This window comes from Penicillium hordei (assembly GCF_028827395.1).
Source record: "Penicillium hordei strain IBT 12815 chromosome Unknown utg000006l_segment0_segment0, whole genome shotgun sequence".
Lineage (NCBI taxonomy): Eukaryota > Fungi > Ascomycota > Eurotiomycetes > Eurotiales > Aspergillaceae > Penicillium > Penicillium hordei.
In genome coordinates this window covers 1,430,468-1,442,933 of record NW_026623147.1, presented here as the reverse complement: position 1 = coordinate 1,442,933, position 12,466 = coordinate 1,430,468, and the positions used below count along the sequence as shown (strand labels likewise).

Here is a 12,466-nt window from a genome sequence, read left to right as displayed (position 1 = left end):
ACAAGACTCTTTATGATACACATACAGGGAATCAAGTTACTCCATGCCTTCCATCAATTCGGTCTTATCCAGAATCATGCCCCGCATGCCAATGAACTCACGAAGACTTTCCCACTCTTCGCCAACCTCCTCGCCTCTCATATAAGGGTCCTTGAAACCCCACGCGACAGCAACTCTGTCCATGGCGGCGCGCTCTTCCTCGCGCAACCATCTTTGCCGCAGAGGGATACCAGGAATCCAGACCACACGCTCCATCTGATCGTTAGCCGTGGTAATGGCCAATATGCCCATGGAGGATGTACCGCCCACGTAAGCCAGTGTAGCGGCGAACGCAATACCAGTCGCTACGTTCGGATCCATGGTGTTCTGGAATGTTGCGGCCCATGATGCGAGAGCATAGCAAGCAGCCGGGGCAGCGGCAAGGCCGGCTAGAGGGACACCGGCTTTCTTGAAGATCTTCGCACGGTGGAAGGCGGGGGCGCAGAAAGTGTTATCGATAATGGCTAGTACGAGCGACAGGTTTTTCTGTGCAATGGCGACCCCAAGAGCCATGTTAGCCAACCCCGCCGGAACGGCACTGTTGATACTTTTGGGATTAGCCTTCAGCAACTTCACTGGAGAGCTGCCCTCTTCTGGGACAGGCTTGTAGGCGTAAAGGTGGAAGATCTCAGGGAAGTGCTCGGCCCGTCGCAGCAGAGTCAGGGTCTCGGTGCAGGAGGCCAGAGCTTCGGGCGAGATGAAGACCTTCTCGTCCTTCAAAAGTTCAATGGCAATTTGTGAGACTGAGTCTGCTAGTCGTGGGTCCGGGTGTAGTGAGGATTTTGGTTTGCCTTTGCTCATTGCAGCAGTTTGCTTCTCTTCAAGGTCCAGCAAAGAAGAGATCGCACTGCCCTCGCCCTTTGAGGAACTCTCGCTTTGATCCCGTTCTCGCGAGACAAGGGACTCGGCGACGCGCTGGCATCTTTGTAGCAACTCTACTACCACCTCGTTGGAGGCCACAGCGTTCGATTGGTGCAGGGCAGATGCATCCTGCGCAATCTCTTTGATTGCGGCCTCCGGGCTTATCTTAGTGGTTGCAGCGGAAGCGTATCGGCGAGAAATAAGTAGAGGAGAGCCCAATACCAATTTATCGGTTCGTTTCGAGGGCTGTAAGCGCAGATTGGAGGCCGCAGTTCGGCTTGCGCGAGCGGGTAGACGCGCGATAGGGAGACCACGACGGGGCGTTGAAGTCGAGAATTGACATAATTGACAGATCGGGCCCTGTGGCCGGGAGCCTTTATTGGCTGTTAGAGCAACTCTTTTCATGGCTGTGGTGATGAGTAACGTTGTGAGGCAGCTGTATTTTTCCGATGGGAGAGTCCAGGCGGAGACTTCGCCCCGGCGCTGTCCACTTCCCCGTACTCGTACCCTGACGTCTTCTTACTTCTCTGCCTAACAACCCCATGTTCCTTTTATTCAAGGAACACATCTTCCCGACCTGACTATTTTCTGAATTATATGCAATCGACTACCTGATAATCTCATCATCTGATCTACAACCATGCCGCCACCACCTCCTCCCCCGCCGCCGCCGCCGGGAGGTTTGGGTGGCCCTCCCCCGCCGCCCCCTCCAGGAGGTCTCCCAGGCAGACCTTCTAAAGGACAGGCTAAAGACCGGGTATGTAGATTGGGTGCTTAATTTCCATTGCTGCAAGCAACTTGCCACTCAAGGCATTCAGTGAGCTAACCTATAGATAGGGCGCACTTCTTTCTGATATCCATAAGGGCGCCCGGCTGAAGAAAGCTGTTACCAATGATCGATCTGCACCTATAATTGGAGGATCAGGAGGCGTCTCAGCAGCCCCTCCCGTTGCGAGTGCGCCACCTGTCCCTGGCGCGAGGCCTCCTCCAAGCGGGCTTGCACCGCCTGTGCCATCCGGTCCAGCCGCGAATCGATTGCGAAGTAACAGCGAAGGAGTTTCTGGGACAGATGGTACAGCCAGTGCAATGCCACCTCAATTAGGGGGGATATTTGCTGGTGGGATGCCCAAGTTACGCAGTCGTGGAGGTGTCGATACAGGTGCCAATCGAGACTCGCCATATATCTCTGATTCCGAAGGCGCACGTCGACCACCTGCTGCGCCAGCTCCAAAGCCTCCAACCGCTCCCAGGCCTCCTGGAGCCAGGCCGCCTCCTCGTCCCTCATCGACCGATTCGCCGCCTGCACCACCGGTAAATCCTTTGGTTGCCGGCTTGAAGAAGCCTCCCCCGAGACCTGCTTCACGACCCTCTACAGTTCCACCGCCAGCTACAAAGGCCCCTGAAGCGCCGCCTCCACGCGCGCCTCCTCCACCTCCAGCACCAGGCAAGCTTCCACCACCGCCTGCATCGAGAAAACCGTCCGGACCCCCGCCACCTCCACCATCAGCCCCCGCGACTCGGGCACCTCCTCCCCCGCCGGCTGCTTCTAGATCGACACCACCCCCTCCTCCATCAGTAGCCCCGCCATCAATTGCTGCGCAGGCTGCCCGTTCCGCCCTGGGACATTCTTCGCCTTCGGCACCTCCCCCGCCACCCCCATCAGCTGCCCCAGGTGCTCCACCACCACCACCACCTCCTCCCACTTCACTTCCTGCAGCTCCGCCAAGCGAGCCGCCATCCCGACCCCCCCCTGTTTCTTCCCGCCCTGTCTCCCATGAACCATTTACAGCGCTGGACCCTAGCGCTTATACACTTTCCAATGGTGGACCACCTGCACCAAGCTCACGAACCCCTTCAACACAAGGACATGGCCCAGTCCGAATAGAAGACTCGCGATTCAAATTCCAAAGCGATGGGCTGCTCCCCAAACCACGGCAATTTATCGGCGGAGACCGCCGGTACCGCGCTGGAAGGGGCAGCAGTGTTCCTTTGGATCTGACTGCTTTGCGAGGCTGATTGGAGTGCATGGGAAATTGCGGGCGATATCGTGCACACATAGTGAATTGCTATACATAAATCCTTTTACACTAGGATCATCTATGTAGCTTATTGTCACTGTAGCGAAGTTTGTACAACAAAACTCAGCTGGGCATGTTTCTAGCTTATAAATCTCTCTCGTCACCTTCCATTAAGCAGTATAAAATGATGTGGTATCCACCTCTCCCATAAGCTTCGGCACGTGATCAAATCGGGGATGTCAATCGTTCATCGTGGAAAACAACCATGAAGCACCAATACACGCGCTGCCACCAATCCCTTCCCTATCAGTCGAGATTACCGACTCGAATTTATTGTTACTACCCAGGAGGATTCTCGCAATCTTCACTTGAGATTTGACAAACAGCACAGACCCGCTCCGCGCCATTGCCATCACCTCACATTCAATTGGCCTCGAACTTTAAACGGAGCTCCTATACCTTTGGTTTTCGCCCAGCGAGCTTTATTATTCTCAACAAATCAAAATTGACGCGCACAAATAACCGCGACCAATCCAGCTCTTTACCTCGGCGAACACTTTTTTGCGCGAAGTGACGGACTCCGAAGTGATCGAAGATCCACGAACTCTCTCCTGCTCAAGCAAAGCAAGAGAGCTACCCCAAGACTAGTGTTACAGCCACACAACCAGCTTGAGACATAGCTTGATCACGACTCCGCGGTGGATCTACCTGTACCCGATCAACTGCCAAATTGAGATACCCTTGCACCCTACCTTGTCGACCCGCCGCACTCCCATCCACCATGTCTCTCCACTTCTACGTCAATAGTAAGTTTTGCAGTTGACTAAAATGCTTACACATGCCATCTCCTACATGCATAGATGCATAGACCAAGTGCTGACAAACCTCGACCGAACAGAAAAAGTCCTCATCCTCACAGTTGATGGCCGCACACTAATCGGCGATCTTCTGTCGACCGACCAAACAACCAATCTTGTCCTCGCTAATACCGTTGAACGCATCATCCGCACCCCAGATGACGACGAGCCCTCCGCCGAAATTGAGCATGGGCTGTACCTGATCCGCGGTGACAATGTGGTGGTGTGCGGTGAAATAGACGAAAAAATGGACGGAGACATCGACTGGTCCAAGGTTAAAGGCGAGGTAATCCGAGACACGAAGAATGCATGAGCGGGATTTGCACGGTGCTCTTTTCCATTGTCATTTTTCGGGCGTTTTGGGGAAACCATTTGCATGCGATACAATGATTCAGCAAGCCGATTAGTCCTGGAGTTTGCCAGCGTTGCGTGTGGCCCTTTACTATTGAATCCGCCGTTGTAGGCTTGGCCCTTGGCCCTACAACGATGCGCAGATACGCTGGGTGTTGAATTTCGATGCGCCATGTTTTGATTATTTTCCGTTGCCAACCTACAGCGATCTCTCACGGGCGATGATTTGCTCTCTTGACATCTCTGATGTGCAATGATGCAATGGCCAAAGCATATAGAAGGGGCTGCACATTGGCATTTGCCATCAACTCGGCATTCTTGCCCCTCGAATGACTTTGCGGGGGCTAGAGCACAGACGGCGCTGGGCACACAGATGAATTTACAACAGGGGCCGGATTTTACTACTACTTGCCCCTCCCAAGTATGAGATGGCGGGGCCCTTATGTTCTAGAGGAATGTGAATTGACATCAACAGTATGATTCGATATAGGGGGCGTGAATTACCCTTCTAATTTTCTACATTCTCTAAGACAAGGAGTAATTTCCTACCGTTTGCAGCCACATTCCTTCTTGACTCCACGCGGCAAGATGCCAAGCCTACCTCGTACGACGGTGTACAAGACTACGGAGTATCAGGGTAGCCTTGTAGAGAGAAAGAAATATAATTCTAAGACTAAGAGAACTAGATATAGAGAACTAGGCAGTCATGTTACAGACATTGCCAATCACTCGGGCAGGTCTGTATGACTTTGTACGAGTATGGTCTCATAGCCCCTGTCGGGCCTTGGCGCAGCAAGTTAGGAGGCTAATGTGGACAATGTGAGGTATACAGAGTTCAACGTAGGATAATAGGCTTGAAGATGTAGAGAAAAGAAGTCGGTCAATGAATTTGTTCTTATAACCTGCCTTTGCATATATGTATATACCCGGGTTAGGCCGCAAACAGTCAAAAAAATCGAAAAACTCAAGGCGAAACATAGGCAGAAACCACCGCCCCCTCAGACCTCCCCTAATTGCCATTTCATCTGACTGCAACTTCCCTTTTACTTCTCTCCTCCAACTATTTTTTACCCTCTCTTAGCCCTACAGATCGCTGGGCGATCTCCAATTCCTACATTTACCTCTTTTATCCCCCTTTCCGCAGTTCCCCTCCCCCTTTATCTGCTCAGCCCTTCATGTGTCCGATAGTATCGCTACAACACAACGAACGAATACTGGGTCAATTCCAACAGTTTTCCCGGGCAAATAGCCCGTCGTGAACCGACAGTTTACAACTCTTAGCCAGAAGCCAGTCCCAATAAACCGATATTCCCCACTCCCCCCCCCCGCGCCAGCCATGTGGCTCTATCGGGGCGCCCAGTCCGCGGTCTTCTACTATGTCACTTGCACCCCCTGCGCCGAAAATCTCGATCGTCGGAAACGTAGAAAGGATGCTTCCCGGGTCCAGCGAGAAAAGGAGAAGGAGCGACGCAACAACGAAGTCGTCACCGACCAACCCCGTCCATTCGCACAGCCAACCCCTTTCAGCACCAATGTAGGTTGGCGAGAGGAAATCTCCCTGGGTCCTGGCCCCCCAGCCCGTCGGGGTGGTCACCGCAATGTTCAAAGAACGGACAGTTGGAATACCGACCAGAGCTCGCAACTGAAGAAAGACAAGAGTGGTGGCCTGATGCATCCACTCGGCGAGAAGTGGAAGTCGATGCGGTACCAACGGGAAGATGAGCCTCTTTGGGGACAACAAGAAGTTCGCGGATCGTCCATTGGATTCTCTGGACGTGGTCGTGCAGACCCGAATGAAACATCCAAGTATTACATCCCCCGCGTGCCGCCTGTGAACGACCTCCACCCGCCCATTGTTAGTGGACCGTGTAGCCGTGCCGAAACCAGATGGATGCTCCAGCCGCCACCAAGTGCCCGAGTGATGGCCGGTAAAGCAGACGTCAGTTCCGTTATTTCGCCCACCAGCGATAATCTTAACTTCCCGGGATTTGGCACCGCCTCCCGAGCCCCTAAGAGCGTGGCTAGGGAGAATGACACTGGAAGAATCAGCGAGGAGACTAGTGACGGCGCTATCGATGACACCACTCAGAACCATCGACCTAGTCGGCCATCGCTGACTCGACTCCGTATCGACTCGGATAGTCCAGTCCCAGAATCACACTCTCGCACTGACTCCATGTTTTCCACCGCCAACTCGGATGATCCGAGTCTTGAATGGAAATACCCCGACACTCCTGCATCACGTCCTCAATCCAAAGCCACAGATGACAGTGATAAGTTCTACCGCCCACAAATCTCGAAGACTCTATCCACGATGCACCGGGACAGCAAGAAGGTCCACATGCTACACCTAGAGATCAACGACGACAACCGCGATGAGATTGGCCTGGGTCAATTACAGCCCATCCGCCCATGGCGTTGGAGCATGGACATCTAAAAGCCTTTCGAACACAAAATCCACGACACTCGTCCTCGAATCCTTCAAATCCCCCTATCTTCCTTCCATTCAGCTTTCCCGGGTTTCTGCTATACGGCGTTTGAAGCATCAAGACCATTCAGCATTTGCTTTTTTTTGCGTTTTACTTCCTCGGGGTTCTCTGAGACCCCCCTTTTCCACGTTTGCCGAGTGATACCTGATCTCTCAAAGGAAACACCCTCTCGCTGTCGGGACCTCGCATCACATAGGAAGGTACCTGGCTGGTCCGGTGCATAAAAGCGAAACACCTTATATCCTGAAAACGATTCCTCTGTCGCTTCTTCACAACGACAAGAGAACATGCGAGTTTACCATGACGGCGCTCCTTCCTATCATTTCACAATCCTTTTCTTTTCTCTTGTTTGTTTCCCTCGGCACTTTGTGGCCCTGCAGTTTTCTCTTTTCTATTCTTCGTCTTTCCTTCAATACTATATATTATCTCTTGTACCATAATCACTCCCTCTGTTTGGGTTACCAGTACATAGCGTTCGGCCAATGGATGTTTTTTCTCTTTTTAGACATTGAATCAGGCTACATAAATTATATAATGCAGAATATATTCCAATGCATTTTCCAACTTAGTGTCCTTAGACAAGTCATCCCGGTAGTTGATGTCTTTCATCTAGATCTGGGCGATGATGTTCTCGGAGTATATGTGTGGAAGACGATGGGTATTAGCCAATAACGACAAATGATGCTGTGAAACGAGAACTCAGCCAGAGTCGACGAACATGTCAATCAACTGGCCAGGGCAACGTCGCCATCAATTGAAACTGAGACAGGGGAGGGTACAGAAGAGAGAGTGTGTGTGTGTGATGTGGGGGTTGGAAGGTGGAGGGTGCACTGCACAACTAGTTAGACTGCAACAGGTTAATTGAACTTTGATTGATTGATTGATGTTCTCGGAGTATATTCGAACGTTGACCGTTTGTCTATATTATAAAACTTAATGCACGCAATATATCTTTAATGAATCATAGATCTCCCACCCAGCAGTATATAAAAGGGCGCATGGTATACTAGTCAATAGTTCTTCAGCGAGTAATATTCCACAGGGAAGATCGATGTGGGGGGTTTTAACAATGGGGCAAAAGAAGGATATATTAAGGGGTTCGAGCTGGGCTCAGTCCTTCTAGGTGCCGTCTCATTAGACATAGCCATTGTACGCTACGATTATTGTATGGCCGAGGCCAATGATCATGCAGATATGCGTCGCACTCAGTGTTAAATTTTCGATTCAACTTGCCTTCGTGATAGATGCAATTCAAATGCACATCAAAACCTTCGTATGCAGAGAACATGTGTTTTTGATCTCGATAAACAAGATCCAAAGACACGAAAAAGTTCCAAGTAGAACAGCTCAAAAACAAAGACGCCAGTGAGAGTAGATCGTCGGATCTCGGCGTTTCAAAATTATCCCAAATGCAAACGACGCCCAACCCGGCCACGCATAGCCTCTGTAAACCAGCCAAGGGTCTAAGGGGGGCCGTATTCAAATGCTCAGAGCCCGCAGAGCACCAGCTAGGCTGTCCTTTGTTGATTTCTTTCCCTCTTCGTTGTGTTTGCTAGGTGAATGCAGATGCCGGGAGATATATAAAGAGAAGGAGAATCACCTTTCGATCTCCTTCTGCTCTAGTAGACCTTCTTCTTCTCGTCCATGCTCAATTGGCCGGGGCCCATGTTGACGAGTAGAACCAAACCACCACTGTAGAATTTATTAGCGTCGTGCATATTTGACTGTTGGGGAGAAGGAACGTACACAATCGACAAGATTTGGAAGAAGTCGTACTTGGCGAAGTCCTTCTGGGGGTGGTGGGCATGCAGCTAGACGGAATGATCAGTAACCAAACATACAACCAATTGCCTAGAAAACGTACCGTCCAGAAGTTGTTCACAAACACGTTGAACAGACTCAGCAGGACCACAAGAATGATAGCGCTCCACTTGGCCTTGAAGCCAACAATGACCATGACGCAAGCGACAAGACCGAACAAGCTGACCAAAATGCGCCAGAAGCTCCACTCGCCGGAGAAAACGAATCCAACAAAGAGGAAGATCAACAACACACGACCAGCGAACTGGACGTACATCTTGCGGTCCTTCTCATCAAGCTGGGGTAGACCGGCGGGGACGAACTTCTTGCGCACCCAGGAATCGGACAGGACCATAAGCAAACCACCCACAACACTCAGATTGCGAAGGAAGAAGTTCAAGTCGAAGATGAGACCGTATCCAAGACCCTGTGTAATGACGACGCCGAGCAATCCCGCGACGGCGAACTCAGTGCGTTTGCGGGCGATGACTAGAGTCGAACAAACGGCCATAGCAATGACATTAACGATAAGGAAGGTGTGTGTGATTCCCCAGGGAACTAAAGCGAGCACGCAAAAAGCGCGTTAGACAATGATAGAGGTAATGTGGGACCCTGAACCCTAGGTCGCGCGTGTCAGGGTCCAGGAGCAAGGGCATTATCTTACTCTTGCGGAAGTCACGGAGGTAGAGGAGCTGATCGTTCCATTGTGTGAGGATGCGCAGCGAGTCTTCGATGAAGGTCACTACGATCAGGAATCGGCCGACGGCGGGAAGGTAGCTAGAGAGCGAAAGAACAGGTTGTCAGTGCAAGCCTCGAATCCCTTGTTTCGAGCTCTCTCGCAACTCGGCCCACCACACGGGTAGAAAAAGACCAAAAACAAAGAGTGAATTTGAAACATACGGCTTCACTGGATCGGCCAAGGTGTCCAGCCAGTCCTCAATCTTGCTTGTCTGCTCGCGAATTGCGTCCAGCGGACTTGGGTCGCTGGTGGCATCTGCGCTACCTGGCCCGCCAAATGGGTTTTGGTGGCCGAGGTTGTAGCCCGCAGTGCCACGGATTTGGGCCATGGCGGAAGAATGAAACAAAAAGAGACTGAGAAGAAAGAGAAGAAAGAGAAGAAGAAGGACTTGGAGTTGAGTTCTCACAGGTTGGGGAGGAAGAAGTCTAAAACAGGAGCAAATACCAAGGAGTTGTATACAAAGCACCTTCAGGCCACGATAACCGGAACTGGCCGCTAAACCGTTTTTGGAATAGTGACGACACAAGACTCTCTATGATGATCTATATACTAATATTATTAGAAAAGCTCAACATTATTGTCCTTTATTTTGTTTTCGATCAAGCATTGGTTATGATTTCATTGCAATACAGATTTTGCCAGGTAGACTAACAAAGAAAAAAAAAAGAAACTTGCACAAACACAGCGTCAGATCCATTCCCGCAATTCTGCTTTTGTTTCTGCAGTGCAGTTCTTCCTCCTTGCACAACTCGCAAGGGGAATCTACCAATTCCGCTCCTAATGCGTTGTGGCAATCTCCCAGGCCCCGATTGTTGAGGGGAGGGAGAGTGCTCGAATGATGTGACACCTCCAGAACGCCAAAAAAACAAAAAACAAAAACAAAACGAAAACGAAAAAGGGTAATAAATACATTTCAAGATGAAGAGAGAATATGGGAGAAAGACTTCATGGCAGAGGAAAATGCTCAAGCGGCCCAATCAGAGTCCAGTGGGTGGCCCTTCTCACGCGAGCGCAAGATATCGGGGAGGTAGGTTGGGGTCACGGTCACACGAGGCTCAATGGGGGCAGGAGCGACAGGAGTAGACTGGTTCTCCGAGGCACTGGTCTCGCTGACACTCTCGTCAGACTTGCCACCCTTCTTCTTAGGCTGCTTCTTGGAAACGGTGGTCCATTCGTCATCGCCGTTGGCAGCTCCCAAGAGGCGCATCTGCTCCTCTTCCGAGGGAAGGTTCTGAGCCCACTTAGTAGGGGTAGGGGCAGCAGGGGACTCGAATGTGTCCAGGAGACCGTGAGAGGCGGGAGCAGGGCGGGATCCGCCATTGACCACATTGGTCTTCACCGGCGCAGTATTCTCCTTGGTCTGCCAAGCGTTGGCAGCGGGTGCGGTTGATCGGGCAGCCTCGCGGCGCTCAGACTCGCGAGCAGTGTGCAACTGCTTCTCAAGCAGCTTCTTGCGCTCCACCTCAGCCTCTTGAACCTGCTGCTTGCGGGCCTCGTTCTTGAGACGCTGCTGGCGCTGCTTCTTGGTCTCCACCTCTTTGAAAGTCTGGACCTTCTGCTTCTTAGGCTGGTTCTCAACATTGCCAGTAACGCGGAGCACAGATGCACCAGGGGCGGGAGCCTCCAGCATGTCGGAAACATATCCGGCCGAGGGGACAGTGGCGTTCACCGCGGGGGACGCGGCGGGAGAAAGATCGTCATCAGCCTCAGCGCCAGTGGTCGAAGAAGCACGGGTGTCGCTGGTCTCGAGCTGGGCAGCCTTCTTCTTGTTCTTCTTCTGACTCTTGGTGGGAGCGGGCTTGGCGGGAGCGGGCTGAGCAGGGGCGTTGGTCTTGAGGCCGGCCATACGGCGGGCCATCTCCTTGCGATCGATTTCTTCATCTGGCTTCTCGTCCTCGGTGGTGGGGGGCGAGACGACGGTCTGCACCTCGGATTTCTTGGCGGCAACCGGCTCGGGAGCAGGCTTAGACTTGCGCTTTGACTTCTTGGGTGCTACAGTGGCCTCGGTTTTCTCCACGGCAGCTCGAATCACGTTGGCCTTGGGGGTGGTGCCATTGGTGTAGTACCAGCCGAGGCCACCTGCCACGACGAGCAAGATTGCCCAGCTAATGTAGGGATTCATGGTCATAGAGCTGTGCACTCATAAGTCAGTACCATCAACGTTGTCATGATGGTTGCTAGCATGGAACTTACTGTCCGATTGAAACCTATGTAGGCGGAGGATGGGTGTTGATTGAGAGGGGAGGTAGGATCAAAGTTGCGGGATGATAGGGTAGGACAATTGCGCACGCGCACTTTGAAATTGACGCGCACCGAAAGCCGAGACAATTGCGCTCTCAGCTACAGAAGCTTTGCCCGAAGGGAAGGTCAAGACGAGACTCCACGTCGGTCAATTGACCGGAGTGCGGAGAGGATGCGCGGGGTGACGAAGCCGCGGATAGGAGTGATAGGAATAGCGCAATGGCGCAAGAGGAAGGTAGGATAAACAAGAGAAGAAGTTGAAGAGAGTTGAGGATGGGAAAGGAGGAAAGGCGAGGAGTAGAGGAAAGGGCAACCGTGGCAGATCCACTCGTACCGTGACCGTAATGGTAAGTTACCAAGCTCTTGGCTTTGGAATTGCACATATTCTGTCCCTTGTCTACTTGGCGTCTTTTCATTTTATTTTATGTCTTAAAACATTGTAGACTTCATATATCATCTCAGTGTCGACTTGGTTTTCTACTGTACCGTACATTGGTGTTCAGGGACTGAAGAATGTGATGTTCATACGGAGTATGGAGATTTGAGCATTGCCGTACTGCAAGCTGTCATCATATATTCAAATGTAGTACCTGGGGAACAGTGCTCTACCCTACAAATGGATGTGTACTACATGTGTAATGTAACAATGTAACTAATATTCAGGCTAGTTAACTCATAGCTCCAAGAGATGACATGACTTTCACTGGGCGAACAGGCCACGTCTCCGCCTGTCTTCTCTCCGCTTTCTACGTTCTAAACCGATTTATATCTTACTAGCGCGTTCTGGGTAGACCTCCTGAGCATTTCTTTGATATTGATTAATCGATTTTTCCGGGAGCCGGGAAGCTTGGGGATTGCCGATCCGGCAATCTCTCATCAAATGTTCTTTTACCCCTTACAGTAGCCCTCACGCTCGCCACGAGGAAAGGAGATACTAATAACAGACAACCCGCCCGGTCCAATTGGTGGCTCAAGTCATGCATTTGATGCCCGTGAAGCCTGTCGAATCCTGGTCAACGAGTCTAAGACCTGCATTATGCAGCGGCACCTTGAAAGAAAGGCTGGGATTGG

General features: G+C 51.6%; 7 protein-coding genes across 7 annotated transcripts; 3 read left to right on the top strand and 4 right to left on the bottom strand.

Moving 5' to 3' along the window:
• Window positions 1-36: 36 nt before the first annotated feature.
• N7537_011239 (uncharacterized protein) lies at window positions 37-1,305 on the bottom strand (the record flags this gene model as incomplete). Its single annotated transcript, XM_056902293.1, has 1 exon — window positions 37-1,305. One exon carries the CDS (start codon window positions 1,303-1,305, stop codon window positions 37-39), a length of 1,269 nt encoding a protein of 422 aa, XP_056747580.1.
• Window positions 1,306-1,540: 235 nt separating this feature from the next.
• On the top strand, window positions 1,541-2,916 carry N7537_011238 (putative proline-rich, actin-associated protein Vrp1; the record flags this gene model as incomplete). The annotated part of the gene is made up of 2 exons (XM_056902292.1): window positions 1,541-1,657; window positions 1,738-2,916. 2 exons carry the CDS (start codon window positions 1,541-1,543, stop codon window positions 2,914-2,916), a joined length of 1,296 nt encoding a protein of 431 aa, XP_056747579.1.
• A 783-nt stretch (window positions 2,917-3,699) lies between these two features.
• N7537_011237 (U6 snRNA-associated Sm-like protein LSm8) lies at window positions 3,700-4,088 on the top strand (the record flags this gene model as incomplete). The annotated part of the gene is made up of 2 exons (XM_056902291.1): window positions 3,700-3,724; window positions 3,787-4,088. The coding sequence occupies 2 exons, from the start codon at window positions 3,700-3,702 to the stop codon at window positions 4,086-4,088; spliced, it is 327 nt and encodes a 108-aa protein (XP_056747578.1).
• A 1,374-nt stretch (window positions 4,089-5,462) lies between these two features.
• N7537_011236 (uncharacterized protein) lies at window positions 5,463-6,563 on the top strand (the record flags this gene model as incomplete). Its single annotated transcript, XM_056902290.1, has 1 exon — window positions 5,463-6,563. One exon carries the CDS (start codon window positions 5,463-5,465, stop codon window positions 6,561-6,563), a length of 1,101 nt encoding a protein of 366 aa, XP_056747577.1.
• Window positions 6,564-8,234: 1,671 nt separating this feature from the next.
• Window positions 8,235-9,482, bottom strand: N7537_011235 (protein ERV29; the record flags this gene model as incomplete). The annotated part of the gene is made up of 5 exons (XM_056902289.1): window positions 8,235-8,307; window positions 8,362-8,426; window positions 8,480-8,973; window positions 9,080-9,192; window positions 9,316-9,482. The coding sequence occupies 5 exons, from the start codon at window positions 9,480-9,482 to the stop codon at window positions 8,235-8,237; spliced, it is 912 nt and encodes a 303-aa protein (XP_056747576.1).
• A 636-nt stretch (window positions 9,483-10,118) lies between these two features.
• On the bottom strand, window positions 10,119-11,276 carry N7537_011234 (uncharacterized protein; the record flags this gene model as incomplete). The annotated part of the gene is made up of 1 exon (XM_056902288.1): window positions 10,119-11,276. One exon carries the CDS (start codon window positions 11,274-11,276, stop codon window positions 10,119-10,121), a length of 1,158 nt encoding a protein of 385 aa, XP_056747575.1.
• Window positions 11,277-11,278: 2 nt separating this feature from the next.
• On the bottom strand, window positions 11,279-11,811 carry N7537_011233 (uncharacterized protein; the record flags this gene model as incomplete). Its single annotated transcript, XM_056902287.1, has 2 exons — window positions 11,279-11,331; window positions 11,499-11,811. 2 exons carry the CDS (start codon window positions 11,809-11,811, stop codon window positions 11,279-11,281), a joined length of 366 nt encoding a protein of 121 aa, XP_056747574.1.
• Between the last annotated feature and the right edge of the window lie 655 nt (window positions 11,812-12,466).